This window comes from Thalassophryne amazonica, chromosome 10 (genome assembly GCF_902500255.1).
Source record: "Thalassophryne amazonica chromosome 10, fThaAma1.1, whole genome shotgun sequence".
Taxonomy (NCBI): domain Eukaryota; kingdom Metazoa; phylum Chordata; class Actinopteri; order Batrachoidiformes; family Batrachoididae; genus Thalassophryne; species Thalassophryne amazonica.
The window spans coordinates 6,605,190-6,625,910 of record NC_047112.1 but is presented as its reverse complement, the minus strand read 5'-3'; the positions used below and the strand labels follow the sequence as shown (position 1 = coordinate 6,625,910).

At 41.5% G+C, this 20,721-nt stretch overlaps 1 protein-coding gene across 1 annotated transcript in view; it reads right to left on the bottom strand.

Annotated features, from left to right (window-relative positions):
• The window catches only part of mylk4b (myosin light chain kinase family, member 4b), a 44,317-nt gene that overhangs the window by 10,393 nt on the left and 13,203 nt on the right, over positions 1-20,721 (bottom strand). The window contains exons 3-11 of the mRNA XM_034179364.1: positions 18,451-18,778; positions 17,042-17,229; positions 16,662-16,767; positions 16,312-16,405; positions 7,293-7,402; positions 7,081-7,222; positions 4,377-4,447; positions 2,063-2,191; positions 1,748-1,979 (exon numbers count right to left, since the gene is read on the bottom strand). Of these exons, the coding sequence (XP_034035255.1) occupies positions 1,748-1,979; positions 2,063-2,191; positions 4,377-4,447; positions 7,081-7,222; positions 7,293-7,402; positions 16,312-16,405; positions 16,662-16,767; positions 17,042-17,229; positions 18,451-18,778 (1,400 nt within the window). The remainder of the gene's footprint in view (positions 1-1,747; positions 1,980-2,062; positions 2,192-4,376; positions 4,448-7,080; positions 7,223-7,292; positions 7,403-16,311; positions 16,406-16,661; positions 16,768-17,041; positions 17,230-18,450; positions 18,779-20,721) is intronic.

The window sequence follows — 20,721 nt, the reverse complement described above, 5'->3', positions numbered from 1 at the left end:
AAATCAGAAAGGTCTTGTCTCAGAGTGATGCTGAAAAACTAATTCATGCATTTATTTCCTCTAGGCTGGACTATTGTAATTCTTTATTATCAGGTTGTTCTAAAAGTTCCTTAAAAAGCCTTCAGTTGGTTCAAAATGCTGCAGCTAGAGTACTGACGGGGACTAGCAGGAGAGAGCATATCTCACCCGTGTTGGCCTCTCTTCATTGGCTTCCTGTTAATTCTAGAATAGAATTTAAAATTCTTCTTCTTACTTATAAGGTTTTGAATAATCAAGTCCCATCTTATCTCAGGGACCTCGTGGTACCATATCACCCTAATAGAGCGCTTCGCTCTCAGACTGCAGGCTTACTTGTAGTTCCTGGGGTTTGTAAGAGTAGAATGGGAGGCAGAGCCTTCAGCTTTCAGGCTCCTCTCCTGTGGAACCAGCTCCCAATTCAGATCAGGGAGACAGATACCCTCTCTACTTTTAAGATTAGGCTTAAAACTTTCCTTTTCGCTAAGGCTTATAGTTAGGGCTGGATCGGGTGACCCTGGACTATCCCTTGGTTATGCTGCTTTAGACGTAGACTGTGGGGGGGTTCCCATGATGCACTGTTTCTTTCTCTTTTTGCTCTGTATGCATCACTCCGCATTTAATCATTAGTGATCGATCTCTGCCCCCCTCCACAGCATGTCTTTTTCCTGGTTCTTTCCCTCAGCCCCAACCAGTCTCAGCAGAGGACTGCCCCTCCCTGAGCCTGGTTCTGCTGGAGGTTTCTTCCTGTTAGGAGGGAGTTTTTCCTTCCCACTGTTGCCAAGTGCTTGCTCACAGGGGGTCGTTTTGACCGTTGGGGTTTTTCATGATTGTTGTATGGCCTTGCCTTACAATATAAAGCGCCTTGGGGCAACTGTTTGTTGTGATTTGGCGCTATATAAAAAAAAAGTTGATTGATTGATTGATTGACTTCACCAAGAACCTCTATGGATCATCCACTTTTCTGAAGAGTTCTGATTTCTGGTATGTTTTATCCCCAGCCAGGTCAGGCGTGGCAGTGTGCACTGGCGCCACACTCAGGTCCTGAATGGCAACCACCCGGACAGATAACTGGTCCATGCCATCCTCCCAAAAGTAACCATCTATCTGCTGCTGGCAGATGCAGTGTAGACATGTTCTTGACCTTCTCCAATGACTGTGGTCCTCAACACTCAGGCACCTGAGTGCTGGATCATGCACAGAGAAGCGCACCACACGTCTACAATGTTGTAGCTCATGTTCCTTCATAATACAAGTGAGCCTTGTCATTGCTTTGACACAAAGTCGTTGCTGCAAGACTCAAGGATCCTCTTGGAGGATAGAAATGGAGCTGTGTTAGAAAAACCAGATTGCCACATGGACACCATTTCAAATTTCCTGTGGTGGACCTGAGTAAAATGGGAGCAGCACAACAAAGTGTCATTGACTTGGGGAAGAGTTAAAAATAACATGATAATTTAATTTTAATTTGGCTGTTGAATGTACTGGTTTAAAGTTGTTTTTTTTTGTAAATTACAATAACTTTATAATGTCAAATTGACAGGTCGATCTGTGAATGTATTTAATTATTTTTACTGTATTTTGTACAGAGTTATTCTGACATCCACAGCAGATGAACTTGCTACCATAAAAAACAACAGATTTTTATTTGTTTGTTTGTTTGTTTGTTAGTTTTTTTACAGTGTTGGAAGAAATGGTGCAAAACCCGGAAAAGGTGCGAGATCCACTTTACCTTCTGATTTAGTTGATAGTGCAGACTTGGATCTGACAGCCAGGGATGCTTGAGGGACTCTGCAGCGCTCATCCTCCAGCTTTTGCTCTTCACCAGCAGTCGGGTGATAAAGTCTTTAGCCTGTTCGGAGATGTCTAAGAACTCCTGCTCCTCGAAGTTCCACTGACAGGCCAGAATGTTGTTTAGAGTCTCGTTGTCATCTTCCCCCAGAAATGGAGACAAGCCACTGAGCCTGGATGAAGAGGACGCAGGGGGTCACGTTAACTCGGGGGCCGTGTCATCAGACGTGAAGGTGAAGAAGCAAGCGGCACTCACAGCATGTACGTGATCACGCCGAGGCTCCACATGTCTGTGGGGAACGACACAAACTCGTAGTTGATGACTTCAGGAGCCAAAAACTCAGGCGTTCCAAAGTTGACCCTCAGCTTCTCCCTGGGTTTGTACCTGCCAGAGAAACAGAAATCCAACACATAAACCGCAGAAGAAATGATCCAGGAACATCAGTTCAGAATCATGTGTAAAAAATTTTAAACAAAGTTGACGACTCTGGCGATTACAAAGCCAGATTTACATACAAGAAGGAAATGAGCCAACGTCATAATAATGAAAACACTTTCCCTCAAGATAAAGTCATATAAAAAAAACAAAAACACCTGACTTTCTTTAAATACTGCTAACTTATGAGTGCGTTGATGAAATGGATGGTGGTTTCCATCCAGTATGCAAGACTGTACCATGGTGTCGTGAATGCAGACTTGACTTGATTCACAGAGTTAGAATTTTATATTATTAATGCAGGTCTTTATCGACAACTATAACCAACAGGTTTGACATCATGTCCTACAGCCGCTTGTACTCAGGGTTCTTTAAATGGAGCAATGTCTCCACCTGGTGGACAAAAATGCAACAATCATTTTGTGTTTCCAAATTATTAAGTGATCTGATTATATTTTGTCACTCTGTGGGTGTGTCCTCTCTAATTTCTATATAACATTATCATTAAGGAAGCTTGACTTCAGTTTCTTACTATGAGTGAATTTTCTAGATTCTAACCTGATTTGTCTCCAGTATTATCCTAATGCCACAGCTACCCCCCCCCCCCCCCCCCAACGTTTCACTTGGTCTCGGCAGTCCTCCATAGCTCACCAGCAGAACCCAGTGTCTTTCCTTCCTCCTGTGCCTCCAACATTGGTTCGAGTGCATATTTTTCATAAATTTTTCATAAACATTGTTAATGTTTCCTGCTGTCTCTACGCATTTTACATCCTTAACCTGCTGCCTTGGTTGTGCCTGTACAGATCCTAACAACACTGCTAAATAAACCAGTAAATCACTAAATAATCACCTATAACGGTGATTATTTAGTGAGTTTGCATATGTTTACCAAAATGGAGTATACATACGAGGTCTGTTAGAAAAGTATCCAACCTTTTTATTTTTTGCAAAAACCATATGGATTTGAATCACGTGTGATTGCATCAGCCGAGCTTGAACCTTCGTGCGCATGCGTGAGTTTTTTCACGCCTGTCGGTTGCGTCATTCGCCTGTGAGCAGGCTTTATGAGAGCAGTGGTCCACCCCTCTCGTCGGGTTTTTATTGCGAATAAAATGTCTGAACGATTTGGAGCTTTGCTGCATCAAATTTTTCCAGAAACTGTGAGAGACCTCCAGGTGGACACCATTCGGAAAATTCAGATGGCTTTCAGGGACGATTTTATGGGGATTACACAGATTAAGGAGTGCTCCAGCCGGTTTAAAGACCACCCACAGCTGCTGAGAGCGCGCCGCGCTCCAAGCGCCGATCGACAGGCTCAAACCCCGCTGAAACAACCAGATCATTTCCAGCGTGAAGGCTTTGTTGATCCGGGACGTCGTCTGACTTACACAAAAATGGCAGAAGACGTGGACATCAAGACTTTTTCAGCACATTCCACTGTTACAGGAGTTTTTTTCATGGAAAGAGAAGCGGAGGAATGCGCCACCGTGCCGCTCATGGCGCGGCACAAAACCACCTCCGTGTTGGTCTCACAGGACGGCTTTCAGATGGCTTTCGGTGGCTTTTCAGTCATGTGACTATCCGTGAAATTGTGCATGAGCTGGACATGCTGGAACATGTCCTGTGAGGCTTCATCACGGCGTTGCTTTGTGCCATGCGGCTCCGTCCCGACGCGCGGAATTCCTCTGCACGTCTGTCTCAATGTGCCAAAAAAGTGCTGATGTCCACGTCTTCCGCAATTCTTGTGCTGGTCAGACGACGTCCCGGATCAAAACAGCGTCCAGTTTGGAAATGAACGGCATATTCCACTGTTACAGGAGTTTTTGTCATGGAAAGAGGAGCGGAGGAATTCCGCGCATCGCGGCAGAGCCACATGGCGCAAAGCAACGCCGTGATGAAGCCTCACAGGACATGTTCCGGCATGTCCAGCTCATGACTCGGCGAATGACTCAACCGACCGGCGTGAAAAAACTCACGCATGCGCACGAAGGTTCAAGCTTGGCTGATGCAATCACACGTGATTCAAATCCATATCGTTTTTGCAAAAAATAAAAAGGTTGGATACTTTTCTAACAGACCTCGTATATCAATATCTGTCAAGATCCCCAGTCATTGTGATCAATGTTATGTTTACCTCCTTGCCAGTCCAAAGTCGATGATTTTGATTTTGTTTGTGGCTCTGTTGACACAAAGAATGTTCTCTGGCTGAAAACAAAGAAGAAAAAGAAAAGCATAATTGTCAAAATTCATAAATTTTACGTGGTTGATTTTAAAAGGAATCGTGCTCCTGGGTCACCTTGAGCAATTTTTAAGTGCCTGAAATGTTGCAGCATTGGGACCTTCAAAGCAACAGAAATGTTTCTGTTCCCTTCCCCAGAGTTGTGCGTCCAGACAAACCTGTCTGTAAGGTCTACAGACAATTCCTTTGACTTCATTCTTGGTCTGTGCTCTGACATGCACTGTCAGCAGTGGGACCTTATATGCAGACAGGTGTGTGTCTTTTTAAATCATTTCCATTCAACTGAATTCACCCCATTAAGCTGTAGAAACATCTCAAGGATGATCAGAGGAAACAGGAGGCACCTGAGCTCAATTTTGAGCTTCATGACAAAGGCTGTGAATGCTTATATACAATTTTTATGTTATTTAAAATGAATTTGCAATAATAATAATAATAATAATAATAATAATAATAAAAAAGCTTTTTCACATTGTCATTATGGGGTATTGTGTGTAGAATTTTGAGGAAAAAAAAATCATCCATTTTGGAATAAAACTGTAAAATAACAAAATGTGGAAAAACTGAAGCACCGTGAATACTTTCTGTATGCACCGTAACAAATTATTTTGTTTTGCTCGCTGCATCAGAAATATTATATTTGCATGCTCACAGAATATGTGATGATATATAGTTATTATAGTTATCATAGTTGCAAGTTTCAAGCTCTTCTATAAAAGTGAGGAAACCAGCTCGTCCTATTTCACAATGTTAAATGGCTAATAAATGGACTGCAATTATATAGTGCTTTTCCATCTGCATCAGAAGCTCAAAGCGCTTTACAATAATGCCTCATATTCACCCCGATGTCAGGGTGTTAAAGAAAGATTTCAAAATAATAACTTCATACTCGCACCCCTTTTCCATTCCACAAGTTCCTTCTCGGCCCATATTTCACCCTTCCACCATGTTGAAAGAAAACAAGTTCAGCAGGTTTTGCATAATCCTGCTAACAGACCAACAGACAGACAAACTGCACTGAAAATATTACCTCTGTGGCAGGTGAATACGATGTCAAGCCTGCAAGTTGGTCCTACGGTGCACAGACCTCAATATCATCAACGGGTAACAAGAAGACTGTTGGATTGACAGGCAGGGTACTGTATTCACTGGTGCATGTGTGCATGTCTGTGGACAAGATAACTAAAAAAACGGCTGGATGGATTTTCTTCAAGAAGTCTAGATGAATCAAACTTGGTGTTAATATGACTCGTGTAGCTATCGAGAGGTGATTACATTTGGGAGTATTTTCTTCAAAAGTCAAGGAAAACGTGGTCTAAAAAATGCCTTTTTCTGTATATCTTAACAACCACAAAGTCTCAGTGGATGATCAAGAGCACTTATCAATCAGCAAAATATTTGTGATTGATCAGTATGAATGACTTCATGATGAAGTCTCACAGAAGTCATATGATGAAGTCATATATAGTTAAAAACAGAACTGCCCCCCTGAAAGGGTTTGTTTTGCCAACGTCAAAATCTAGATTTTTTTTTCTTTCAGATTTGCACCAAACTTGGCCAGTGGCGGCTTGGGGGGCTTAAGTCCACCTAATAATGAGCCAAGCCCCCCCACTCAGCTCTCCCGCCAATAATTCTGCCAATAATGTGAAAAGCAACTGACATATTTGTGGATCTCAACTGCAGTTTTGCGCTGAGAATGTCTCAATATTGCGTAACTGAGGAATGTGATGAATGTGTGTGTGTGTGTGTGTGTGTGTGTGTGTGTGTGTGTGTGTGTGTGTGTGTGTGTGTGTGTGTGTGTGTGTGTGTGTGTGTGTGTGTGTGTGTGTGTGTGCGTGTGTGTTCGGTGAACCACCAATGCTGAATCACCCTTCACAAACACAATTTTCAGTTTTGCAAATAAACATTTATTTGTAAAAACCCACACACAAGTTACAAATCAGAAATTTGTGTTTGTGGATCACAAAGCACGTGTACAAATCAAAGGATATTTGTAAATCACCCTTTGTGCATTTGCAAGTATTAATGAGACAAATTTAACTCCATACTCCAGAAATTTAGGCTTCCTAAATATTTATTACAGCCACTCTTAAAACTTCACTTATCTTTATTTATACCTATGTGCAAGTTTACTGAACTTGCAATCATTCTAAGTGATGTGTGTGTGCATTGATACCCCATTTTAGAGGAGCACGGGTGACTAAAACATATACCTTGGTATTTATAAAGCAATTTACTATATATTATTCATTTCGACGACATTTTGTGGAGCCCCTCCAACTTTTACCCGAGCTCCCCCTCAGCCCCCCAATAAAAATTTCCTGCGCGCCACTGAACTTGGCACAAACATACATGTGAGCTCTGGAAACGGGAGGAAGGCAGTTTTCCAGGTAACTGATCCCCTGCAGTAGCTCCTCCCTTCAACTGAAATCCCCCCATGAGTTGACCAGGCAGAAGGAAAACCTGCACTTTCTTGGCCCTTTATGTCCACTCTGCTCTGGTAAAGGTCAAGGTAACTGGAGTCAAAGGTCAAACTTTGCATTACTTTTTTTTAAACTGTGATTTGAGTTGAATTTGTGGGTGCACAGCTGTGGTTTACCTTCAGGTCTAGATGTAGGATGTACATCTTGTGCATGTACTGCAGCCCCTCACAGATCTGGCGTATGAACAGGACTGTGTCCAGCTCGGTCAGATTGTAGTTCTCATCAATGATGCGGTCAAACAGCTCCCCGCCCTCCACGCTGCCACCCAGAGAAACAGCATAAATGTTTCGTTGCCACACTCGTCGCGTGCACACACCCGCACACTTACTATTCCATGATGAGGATGATGTCAGTGCGTGACTCGAAGGCAGCATAAAGCTGGATGAGGTTGGCGTGGTGCAACTGGTTCATCACCTGGATCTCATTCCTCACTACCTCCTGAGAGACAGACAGACAGACAAATAAACACAGACGGAGACAGATCAGTCAAAAGAAAACTGGCACTGATGTTATCACATTCAGCTCGCCTCAGTCAGTCGCCATGATGAGGGCAATAAAATAAAATAAGCTTTATTGGTCCCACAGCGAGGAAAATCACTTGTTGCAGCAGCAAGAGTCGTACAGTGGTAAAGAAAAGAAAAAAATATTTACATTAAAGGAAGGTAACTATTGCAATGTCTGCTGGTGGGTGCATAAATACTCATGTGAACAGATTATGTGACACATATAATATAAGTGAGTATAAGTACGTATAGATATGGTAAATTATTGCACAGGATAAATTGCACACAGTTGTGCATGTAATAAAGCACAAACGGTGTCGGTAGACATAGTTGAGACTGTTTACATAATTTTCTCCAACTCAGTTTTTTCAAACATAATTATGTGTATTTTGTTCCCATATGAAATTATTTTAAAAATAATAGTTGCAAGATATTGATTTTTTGGTGAATCAAAAGTTTAAATACACCAAGATGACTGCTTCCTGAATAAGCACAGACAATTTCAGAAGAGTCCTGAATATTATTGAATTAAATTTAAAATATTTTGAATGACTAGTTGGTATAATTCTGGATTGATTTGGAATCTTTTCCGATGTTTAAGGTCCTTCACTTGGTTGGGACTCCGGCGAGTGTGGTTAATGCAGCTTCTCCTCTTTCAGTGTTCCTCTATCTCTGCCCCAACCTTCAAGAGTCCCAACTTCTCCAGACTGTGAATTCTTTGAACTATATTTAGAATAACCATGGAATTGATCAGCTGGTCTCTCAACGCTATTGAAACCATCTTTTCAACAAGGAAATCAGGGCAGGGGGACCCTGTGTGCCGAGATGGAACCTATCCTGCGGGCTATGTTGCTGTTGCATGTTTGGCACCACTTTCTGTTGAAGACGTTGGGGATTTATTCTTATTTGCTTTTATATTTAGATTCATGGCAGGAGGGCTTTTGCTGCTTGGGTTAGTCACTGCCCTAACCTACCGGAAAATTGGCAAGATGGCTGCTACCAAAACCCCAACCCCACACCTGTCTGTCATGATTAATGAGGTGGGCAAGGCAGTACAATCTCAAATCAAATCAAATCAAATCAATTTAATTTATATAGCGCCAAATCACAACAAACAGTTGCCCCAAGGCGCTTCATATTGCAAGGCAAAAGCCATACAATAATCACAGAAAAACCCCAACGGTCAAAACGACCACCTATGAGCAAGCACTTGGCGACAGTGGGAAGGAAAAACTCCCTTTTAACAGGAAGAAACCTCCAGCAGAACCAGGCTCAGGGAGGGGCAGTCTTCTGCTGGGACTGGTTGGGGCTGAGGGAGAGAACCAGGAAAAAGACATGCTGTGGAGGGGAGCAGAGATCAATAACTAATGATTAAATGCAGAGTGGTGCATACAGAGCAAAAAGAGAAAGAAACACTCAGTGCATCATGGGAACCCCCCAGCAGTCTAAGTCTATAGCAGCATAACTAAGGGATGGTTCAGGGTCACCTGATCCAACCCTAACTATAAGCTTTAGCAAAAAGGAAAGTTTTAAGCCTAATCTTAAAAGTAGAGAGGGTGTCTGTCTCCCTGATCTGAATTGGGAGCTGGTTCCACAGGAGAGGAGCCTGAAAGCTGAAGGCTCTGCCTCCCATTCTACTCTTACAAACCCTAGGAACTACAAGTAAGCCTGCAGTCTGAGAGCGAAGCACTCTATTGGGGTGATATGGTACTACGAGGTCCCTAAGATAAGATGGGACCTGATTATTCAAAACCTTATAAGTAAGAAGAAGAATTTTAAATTCTATTCTAGAATGAACAGGAAGCCAATGAAGAGAGGCCAATATGGGTGAGATATGCTCTGTCCTTCTAGTCCCCATTAGTACTCTAGCTGCAGCATTTTGAATTAACTGAAGGCTTTTTAGGGAACTTTTAGGACAACCTGATAATAATGAATTACAATAGTCCAGCCTAGAGGAAATAAATGCATGAATTAGTTTTTCAGCATCACTCTGAGACAAGACCTTTCTAATTTTAAAGATATTGCGTAAATGCAAAAAAGCAGTCCAACATATTTGTTTAATATGCGCTTTGAATGACATATCCTGATCAAAAATGACTCCAAGATTTCTCACAGTATTACTAGAGGTCAGGGTAATGCCATCCAGAGTAAGGATCTGATTAGACACCATGTTTCTAAGATTTGTGGGGCCAAGTACAATAACTTCAGTTTTATCTGAGTTTAAAAGCAGGAAATTAGAGGTCATCCATGTCTTTATGTCTGTAAGACAATCCTGCAGTTTAGCTAATTGGTGTGTGTCCTCTGGCTTCATGGATAGATAAAGCTGGGTATCATCTGCGTAACAATGAAAATTTAAGCAATACTGTCTAATAATACTGCCTAAGGGAAGCATGTATAAAGTGAATAAAATTGGTCCTAGCACAGAACCTTGTGGAACTCCATAATTAACTTTAGTCTGTGAAGAAGATTCCCTATTTACATGAACAAATTGTAATCTATTAGACAAATATGATTCAAACCACCGCAGCGCAGTGCCTTTAATACCTATGGCATGCTCTAATCTCTGTAATAAAATTTTATGATCAACAGTATCAAAAGCAGCACTGAGGTCTAACAGAACAAGCACAGAGATGAGTCCACTGTCCGAGGGCATAAGAACATCATTTGTAACCTTCACTAATGCTGTTTCTGTACTATGATGAATTCTAAAACCTGACTGAAACTCTTCAAATAGACCATTCCTCTGCAGATGATCAGTTAGCTGTTTTACAACTACCCTTTCAAGAATTTTTGAGAGAAAAGGAAGGTTGGAGATTGGCCTGTAATTAGCTAAGATAGCTGGGTCAAGTGATGGCTTTTTAAGTAATGGTTTAATTACTGCTACCTTAAAAGCCCGTGGTACATAGCCAACTAACAAAGATAGATTGATCATATTTAAGATCGAAGCATTAATTAATGGTAGGGCTTCCTTGAGCAGCCTGGTAGGAATGGGGTCTAATAAACATGTTGATGGTTTGGATGAAGTAACTAATGAAAATAACTCAGACAGAACAATCGGAGAGAAAGAGTCTAACCAAATACCGGCATCACTGAAAGCAGCCAAAGATAATGATACGTCTTTGGGATGGTTATGAGTAATTTTTTCTCTAATAGTTAAAATTTTGTTAGCAAAGAAAGTCATGAAGTCATTACTAGTTAAAGTTAATGGAATACTCAGCTCAATAGAGCTCTGACTCTTTGTCAGCCTGGCTACAGTGCTGAAAAGAAACCTGGGGTTGTTCTTATTTTCTTCAATTAGTGATGAGTAGAAAGATGTCCTAGCTTTACGGAGGGCTTTTTTATAGAGCAACAGACTCTTTTTCCAGGCTAAGTGAAGATCTTCTAAATTAGTGAGACGCCATTTCCTCTCCAACTTACGGGTTATCTGCTTTAAGCTACGAGTTTGTGAGTTATACCACGGAGTCAGGCACTTCTGATTTAAAGCTCTCTTTTTCAGAGGAGCTACAGCATCCAAAGTTGTCTTCAATGAGGATGTAAAACTATTAACGAGATACTCTATCTCACTTACAGAGTTTAGGTAGCTACTCTGCACTGTGTTGTTATATGGCATTAGAGAACATAAAGAAGGAATCATATCCTTAAACCTAGTTACAGCGCTTTCTGAAAGACTTCTAGTCAATCAATCAATCAATTTTTTTTATATAGCGCCAAATCACAACAAACAGTTGCCCCAAGGCGCTTTATATTGTAAGGCAAGGCCATACAATAATTATGTAAAACCCCAACGGTCAAAACGACCCCCTGTGAGCAAGCACTTGGCTACAGTGGGAAGGAAAAACTCCCTTTTAACAGGAAGAAACCTCCAGCAGAACCAGGCTCAGGGAGGGGCAGTCTTTTGCTGGGACTGGTTGGGGCTGAGGGAGAGAACCAGGAAAAAGACATGCTGTGGAGGGGAGCAGAGATCGATCACTAATGATTAAATGCAGAGTGGTGCATACAGAGCAAAAAGAGAAAGAAACAGTGCATCATGGGAACCCCCCAGCAGTCTACGTCTATAGCAGCATAACTAAGGGATGGTTCAGGGTCACCTGATCCAGCCCTAACTATAAGCTTTAGCAAAAAGGAAAGTTTTAAGCCTAATCTTAAAAGTAGAGAGGGTGTCTGTCTCCCTGATCTGAATTGGGAGCTGGTTCCACAGGAGAGGAGCCTGAAAGCTGAAGGCTCTGCCTCCCATTCTACTCTTACAAACCCTAGGAACTACAAGTAAGCCTGCAGTCTGAGAGCGAAGCGCTCTATTGGGGTGATATGTAATGTCAATATATGTAATGACTAGTGTAATGAAACTTATTCCCCACTGCTGGGTAGTCCATCAGAGTAAATGTAAATGTTATTAAGAAATGATCAGACAGAAGGGAGTTTTCAGGGAATACTGTTAAGTCTTCTATTTCCATACCATAAGTCAGAACAAGATCTAAGATATGATTAAAGTGGTAGGTGGACTCATTTACATTTTGAGCAAAGCCAATAGAGTCTAATAATAGATTAAATGCAGTGTTGAGGCTGTCATTCTCAGCATCTGTGTGGATGTTAAAATCGCCCACTATAATTATCTTATCTGAGCTAAGCACTAAGTCAGACAAAAGGTCTGAAAATTCACAGAGAAACTCACAGTAACGACCAGGTGGACGATAGATAATAACAAATAAAACTGGCTTTTGGGACTTCCAATTTGGATGGACAAGACTAAGAGTCAAGATTTCAAATGAATTAAAGCTCTGTCTGGGTTTTTGATTAATTAATAAGCTGGAATGGAAGATTGCTGCTAATCCTCCACCTCGGCCCGTGCTACGAGCATTCTGACAGTTAGTGTGACTCGGGGGTGTTGACTCATTTAAACTAACATATTCATCCTGCTGTAACCAGGTTTCTGTAAGGCAAAATAAATCAATATGTTGATCAATTATTATATCATTTACCAACAGGGACTTAGAAGAGAGAGACCTAATGTTTAATAGACCACATTTAACTGTTTTAGTCTGTGGTGCAGTTGAAGGTGCTATATTATTTTTTCTTTTTGAATTTTTATGCTTAAATAGATTTTTGCTGGTTATTGGTGGTCTGGGAGCAGGCACCGTCTCTACGGGGATGGGGTAATGAGGGGATGGCAGGGGGAGAGAAGCTGCAGAGAGGTGTGTAAGACTACAACTCTGCTTCCTGGTCCCAACCCTGGATAGTCACGGTTTGGAAGATTTAAGAAAATTGGCCAGATTTCTAGAAATGAGAGCTGCTCCATCCAAAGTGGGATGGATGCCGTCTCTCCTAACAAGACCAGGTTTTCCCCAGAAGCTTTGCCAATTATCTATGAAGCCCACCTCATTTTTTGGACACCACTCAGACAGCCAGCAATTCAAGGAGAACATGCGGCTAAACATGTCACTCCCGGTCCGATTGGGGAGGGGCCCAGAGAAAACTACAGAGTCCGACATTGTTTTTGCAAAGTTACACACCGATTCAATGTTAATTTTAGTGACCTCCGATTGGTGTAACCGGGTGTCATTACTGCCGACGTGAATTACAATCTTACCAAATGTATGCTTAGCCTTAGCCAGCAGTTTCAAATTTCCTTCAATGTCGCCTGCTCTGGCCCCCGGAAGACAATTGACTATGGTTGCTGGTGTCGCTAACTTCACATTTCTCAAAACAGAGTCGCCAATAACCAGAGTTTGATCCTCGGCGGGTGTGTCGTCGAGTGGGGAAAAACGGTTAGAAATGTGAACGGGTTGGCGATGTACACGGGGCTTCTGTTTAGGACTACGCTTCCTCCTCACAGTCACCCAGTCGGCCTGCTTTCCCGGCTGCTCGGGATCTGCCAGGGGGGAACTAACGGCGGCTAAGCTACCTTGGTCCGCACCGACTACAGGGGCCTGGCTAGCTGTAGGATTTTCCAAGGTGCGGAGCCGAGTCTCCAATTCGCCCAGCCTGGCCTCCAAAGCTACGAATAAGCTACACTTATTACAAGTACCGTTACTCCTAAAGGAGGCCGAGGAATAACTAAACATTTCACACCCAGAGCAGAAAAGTGCGGGAGAGACAGGAGAAGCCGCCATGCTAAACCGGCTAAGAGCTAGTAGCTGCGCTAAGCTAGCGGATTCCTAAAAACACGCAAAGTGAATAATGTGTAAATAATTTAGAGGTGATTCAGCAGAAGGAGTGCTTTAGTTAAGGCACGTGAAGATTACACTGGGAAACAAATCGTAATCTAGATAACTAGATCAATCTAACTGCGCAGATTAAACAGCTAACAGATACAGCAAAACACCGCTGTGCTCCGGAACAGGAAGTGATACAATACCGCAGTGAGAGCCAGCCACCAGTAGAGGCGACACATCAGCAAAAGCAGCAAAAAACAGACTGCATTAACTCTTTAACTTAAACACAAATTGGAAATCATCTAGGAGCAAATGTCTGCCTTGCACAGGAATTGATGGTGTAGACCAGAGAATATTCACAACTGGATCTGGGTGGTTAAAGAGAGGCTGTATTGGAACTTTGTGCTTCTCTGCCTAACCCAAACATGAGAGCCTTATCAGCTACCGAAGGTTAAAATGCCCCGTTTGTTTTCATCCAGAAGGATTTCAGTGGCCTTGGTGAAGCATCTGGCTCCTTTTCATTTGCCCTCCCCTACAGTCTGCGGATGTCAAGGCTAGTCCAGACTCTAAGCATACATAGACAGAGACTGATATGAACTCAACTGCACACATGACGCACGCCCAACCACCCCTACCCCCTACCTTGTGTTTCTGTCCCCACCCCGGCCTCTGCTCTGCCACTCCCCCCCCGAGATCGGCCATGCGGCGGAAATGCTGCTGCAGCCCCCACACACTCATTGCCTCAATTCGGATGACGGATTGTTTCAAAGCGTACATAAACAAATCAAATGTATATTTGTGGTTGTTTTATTAGTAATAAAAACTAGTAATAATTGTGGATTAATTGCTGTATTTTTGCTTCCAGTAATTGGGTGTGAAGATAAATTGCCCTTTTAGGGATCAATAAAGTTGCTTGAATCTTGACTCTTGAATCCTACGTGAAGAATTGGTGCAGGGGGATGACTAAGGAACTAAACTGGGACATCCAGGGCAAAATTCTGTATCTCCAAAGGTGTGGTTTCTTGAAAAGGTTCACGATATCACCATCAGTTCGTACGGTCCATCATACAAACATCTAAATACAGTCAAACGTTCGCCAGTTCATAAAGAATTATACCAACTCAAAAACTTGTAAAATTAATTCCATCAGTTTCTGTATTTTTCTAGAATTATCCACACTCTAAAAATATTGCAAAAATTAAGGTAACAACTTGCATGAGACATTTATGGTCAGACTAACTCAAGTATAAAGAAGTATTTATTTAAGTGATTGGCTACACTTGATTTGCTTTTTCCTCTGCAAGGTTAATTAAGTTGACCCAACTTATTAGGCACACTGCTGTCTCAATGAGAAAAAGTTAAAAGTTATTTCAACTTAGTTATTTCAACTGTCAACTGAGTTAATGCCACAAGACTTCTCTAGTTAAGTTGAAATAACTTAATTTTTTTTTGCAATTGTTATATCAGTTTTTCTTGTTGAGACAGAGATTCTTTTTTTTAGAGTGTAGCCAACTTATTTCACTGACAATATCCCAACATCTTTATCTTCATTCTACTCAGAAATGTCCATACATATTAACTTAATTTTGTGATTTTTTTTATTGTTTTTTATGTCTTGTTTCATTTAAGTCTGAATAAATTACGTTACATAGTTCCACTTTTCCGATCACTGTTTATTTTAAAACAGTTGTCAACCAATGTCTGTTTTTAAATCTATGAACAATTTAATACCAACATCCTTTAAGTTGTCAACTTAATAAAATGTGAACATTGCAAAAACCTTATTTATTTAATTCTGAAAATGCCCAGCTTGTTCCACACACACGTTTGTGTGTGTGTGTGTGTGTTGTTTCAAGAGGCCATCAGCTTGGTGTATGTAAAACTCTGACTCCCTGAAAATATATCTAAAAGACATGCAGGTTCTGTAAATTGGAAACTTCAAAAATTGTGCAGGTCTCCCTTGTAAAAGAGATCTCGATCTCAATCGGACTAACTTGATTAAATAAAGGTTTAAAAAAAATATGACAGTAAAAAAAAATATTTTTTTTTACAATAAATCTGTCTTTTAGGTATTATTTTTAAAATAATTTGTAATGTAAATTAAATAGAATTTTTATAATTAACAAAACAGATTGAAAACTGAAATGTGCAGAATTGCAGAAAATTTAATTTTAAAGTTTTTCCTCCAAGGTGGAACCTCTATATAAATAGTTATTATAATTACTAATTATGTATGTGCTTTGAGTCCACCTTATGACGTCAGCGATGCACAAGCATGTTCCAATGACTGTGAGAAATTAAACCAGTGGACGTCCTTAAACTTAAGAGGTTTAATGACGTGCAGTCATGCTCGCCCTCCTCTGAAGGCTGGCAGATGTAATAGTGGCGTTGGCGTGATTATGACTCACACAGACAGACAGCCGGGAAAGCCAGGAAGTGCCAATAAAGTCAGCGAGACACGAGCCAGCTGAGGATTTGTCTGAGCATCCGGTGGACTCTGAGTTTATGATCGTCTCTGACGATAATGTAACCGTGGAGATAAGCCTAGACACCTGACCTCGCTCACATCGCAGTCAGAGAGGTCAGAGCAACAATGACAAAATGAAAATGACGTGTTGCCCCCTGGCGCCTCTGATGATGATGAAATGTTCTTTTCATATTTAGCATTCTTAGACAATCGTAACCCTATTTTTACCTTCTCTTTCTGGCTCCTGGCTTTGACGATCTTGGCGGCGAACGTCAGTCCAGATGACTTCTCTGTGCATTTGTGCACTTGTCCAAAACGTCCTCTAATTAAAGAAACAATAAACAGAGAAGTGGCATGCTTCAAATTGGATTTTTGTTGTTGTTGTTAGTTATAAAAAGCATTACTCGCTATCATTACGGTAAGATCCTTCGGTTATACGGTAATTTAAGATCACACATCAACTTTGTTTGTAATATGTAAAAGTGGGCAGTGACGATGCAAAGTGCACAAAGGAATTTGAAGTAAAATGTCTAACTTGTTGATAAGATGAAGCGTGCTGGATGTTCGGTGTCGCTCACCCTCCCAGGACCTCGTCTTTGTTGATGGTGTAATAGCTGGTGATCTGATGCGGCTTCGGCGTCACAATGCGGTGATCAAAAGGCGCCATTTCTGGAAGGCTGCGGTCTGAAAGAATGAGACAAAAAGCAACATAACCACAAAAAATAGGCTATAGTCACGTGGAAAATGAGGAAGAGTTGGCAATCCATAGATTGCCAATTCATAAGTTCTTTATCTCAAAATTTGAAGACCCAGAGGTGTGAATGTCACTACTGACATAAATGTCTCCACAAGTTCAACACTTTCACCACACACAGATACACTTTTGATGGCCGGGTCACTGAAAGCCTCTATGTGTGGTTTAATCCAGGACAATTAATGAAAAAAAAAAAATTCTCACCTATCATAAATTCCTTCCCTGCTGACTCTTTGTTCGTTCCTTCCTCTATCTTTCGGTCATCAGATTTGGAAACCTGCGTCTGCGTTAACTCCGCCTCCCAGCCCTCAGCATGGTCTCCTTTCCTGTGCTCCACTCGGCTTTTCTTGAGGTCATCCTTCACCCGGTGCTCCTCTGGGACACAACGTTTGCTGCAAGTGGCCATATCAGTAAGCTCTTCAGAACTACAAACAACATTAAGTACTTGAATATATTTAACCCTGTGGGGTCCGAGGGCATTTTTTGGACAGTTCACTCGCCTGGCATAAATGTATTATTATTGCTGTTAACAGCTCTCCCTGCATCCCACAATCAAGTTTTATGTCTCTTTTTTCAGGACAACCTGTACTTTCAAAATACATATGCTATAGTGGTGTTTTATAAGTGTAATAAAGGTTTACAATCAGAAATAAGAAAGGAAAAAGAGGTAAATAATTTTCCACACAAATTTATTCAAAACACACAGCAAACTATAATAAACAACTGTTTTGACACTTTCTAAATGCAATTTGAGGTCTTGTGTGAAAGACTGCACAACAAAAAGGTTCAAACAATAAACACAAATGCACATTTTGAACAATATATACAAAATGGTCTATGTGTTTTGTTTGTCTTCATCTCAAAGCAATTTCTGTCTGCTATTACACAAAGTTCACAACACAAACTTCTACTTCTAAGTTGACTTTGTGTTTGTTCTCTCCTGCTCTGAAAGCAGTTTTCACACCTTGAGGCTCATTCACAGCTTGAGGAGTGGCCCCTCCCCCTCACTCCATTGATATGGTAAACAGTGCTTTACGCCGGAGCGACAGAGCTTGCCACAGGCTTATCCAATAACATTCACAGTCAAACTAGTGGAGCAAAACTGATACTCACACACTCTTTGTTTGAGCACATGAGAGGCTCTCTGTCTGCTCCTGATTTCACTGATCGCTGTGCGTAATGGCACAGGGTGCACTGGAGCCAGCAGCCAGGGGGCTATTCAAACGGGCCAACTAGTAACACTTCACTCCTAAAAACAATCTTTGGTTTATCGCGTGAGGTAAATCTGCCCTACGATTGGATTTTGGAAAACTATGTGACGGTGAACCAATTCCGATTGGACACTCACATTGCGCACATCATCACAGAGCTTCTATGAGGAGTACAAAGATGGTGGATGGCTGGCTTGAAAGTCCGCGGAATTAACTTTTCAGCAAAAAAAAGTATCTCATGTCATTAAAAAGTTATTTATAATTTAGTAAAACTTGGTCTCAGCAGTCGTATGTGATGGCATCGGCCCCAGAGGGTTAAATTTAATGTCATTTTCCCCTGATGTGTTTAAAAAAAGTTCTGATAAAACATGTAATTTCCATAAACATAAAGTGTAGAAATACCTTTCCTGTGGCAGCAAAGACATCTTGCAGGTCTGATCAGGAATGACGCCTGAAGCGATTTGTGATACTGAAACTTTCGTCTTTCCTTTACACCTTTCCTTCCCATCATCCTCCACTTTTCCAGTCTGTCCAGGGCTAATCTTGTCTGTCTTTTCCCACTCTTTCTGCTGTTCTTCTTCAGACTCTGAACCTCCATACAGATAACCCTCATCTTCTTTATCGCTCTGCTGGCCGTCACCATTGGTACTTCCTTCAGAATGCTCAGTGTTAGGCCAGTTGAGCTTTTCCAACTGCTCCCGCAGCACAGGATCATTCAAGGTGGACACGTCTGAAGTAAGAATAACAGACTTTGCATTGAATGTAGTTTATATAGGAGTCACATAAAAATCATCCAAATTCAAGACAAATTAATCGTATATATGAAAAGAAAAACCAACATATGGGGCCTGATTTAATAAGATTCCAGGTGACGAGTGTTAAATGTCGTGGGCTTTCCAAACTTTTAAGCATTGGGATTTAGACAGTTTTGCGAGTGATTTACTGATTGTGCAATTGATGTCAGGTGGGAACGTGGTGTAGACAGCAGCATGCACATGAGGATTTTACACGTTAATGACCATATGTGCAAAATAAAATTTGATCAGACTGTGTGCTTCATTATGCACCAACAATCCCACACAACTGAGCGTGTTCATGCACTGCAAAAAAAAAACAAAAGTCCTATTAGAGGTATTGAAATTATTCTGTGTTCTGCTGGTGGAAAGCACACAGACAACTCTGTGTACAGATCTCTGTGTGCCTTCCACCAGTAGAACACAGAATAATTATTCACCAATTTACTTAAATACCACAGGGGGAACAGTAATGAAATGTCGGAAATAACAGATTTTTTGTTTGCTTATTTTAATAGCCAGCACGAGTGTGTTCATATGTCCTGTGTGCACAGCTGTCATGTCCCACACTGAAGCCAATATGTGTGTTTTTGTATTTCAAGGACAAAGCATGACACTTGAGTGACGGTAATGATCATGTGTCTCACTAAAATGAACTTTGTGCTCAGGAGAACTGAAGTTCACCTGTTATGCATAGAAACATGTATTCTTAAAGAAACAAGCATGACGTAAACTATTAACTCTTTAACGATGCCCGATGATGGCAATGAAGTACTTTTTTAATTCTGTGTATGAAGACATTAAATTTCCTTGATAAATTTGCAGGATCCTTCCCACAATTTTGCACACTCGGGTGGACAAACCCCCAAACTGCATATTCATGAAAACAAATGTTAAATTGATGGTATGTGTTATTTTGCAAATTTGAAACCTTGTTTAGTAAATTGGCATGCACATTTTTTGCAAGTGCTATGGTGGTGGGGCATGTTTTGACACACACACACACACACACACACACACACACACACACACACACACACACACACACACACACACACACACACACACACACACACACACACACACACACACACATACAAGTCTTTAGTAAACCAGGCCCACAGTGTTGTTGGCATACATGTGCAAACAGAACAGGTTTGCTGTCTCTTCGCTGTGAGGACTGCCCTTGTTTGTTTTAGGGTGCAGTTTTCTTCCTACTCTGAGTGCCTCTTTGCACCATGTGCTTTCTTTGCTGCTCCTCCCTGTTGGTTTCCAGGTGTCGGGCCACAGAGCTGATTAACATACCTGCTTTCCTTCTCCTGCAGTTGTGTATAAGCCCTGGTTCAGTCTTTCCACCCTCTCCAGTAACTCAGTAGTCACTACATGGTACCTGGACCCTTTATTTTGATTAGTAAAGCTCTAGCTGTGTTTGTTCAGCTTTTTGACTCGAACCTGTTCTGTTTCTTCCAGTAATCCTGTTTCCAGTCGGTCCGTGGGCTGCCACCTGGCTCTGGTCGCTCGTCAGTGCACCTGTTCTAGTCCAGTCTGTATCTCCTGCCTCCAGAACCTCTTGCACATTCTAAATGTACCACATTCTTCCCCAATAAATTGTGCTTTGCTTTTCATCCCAGTGTCCCGCATTTGGGTCCTATTCTGCCTCCACTGGCTCAACTGTAACAACGTGGGTAAACTTTGTCTTGTTTACACACGTCTCTTATTTGACCAGCACACCTCTAGTCCCTCTTTGTTCTTTTGCCACATTAAATCTGTGTATGAGTTCTCTTGAGTTTTGTCGGTGGTGAGCAGTCGTCATGTTTTGTCCTTGGTGTTCAGTTTGAAAATTCCTGTCTGATTTGAAGTCCAGTCTACCTTTACCTTG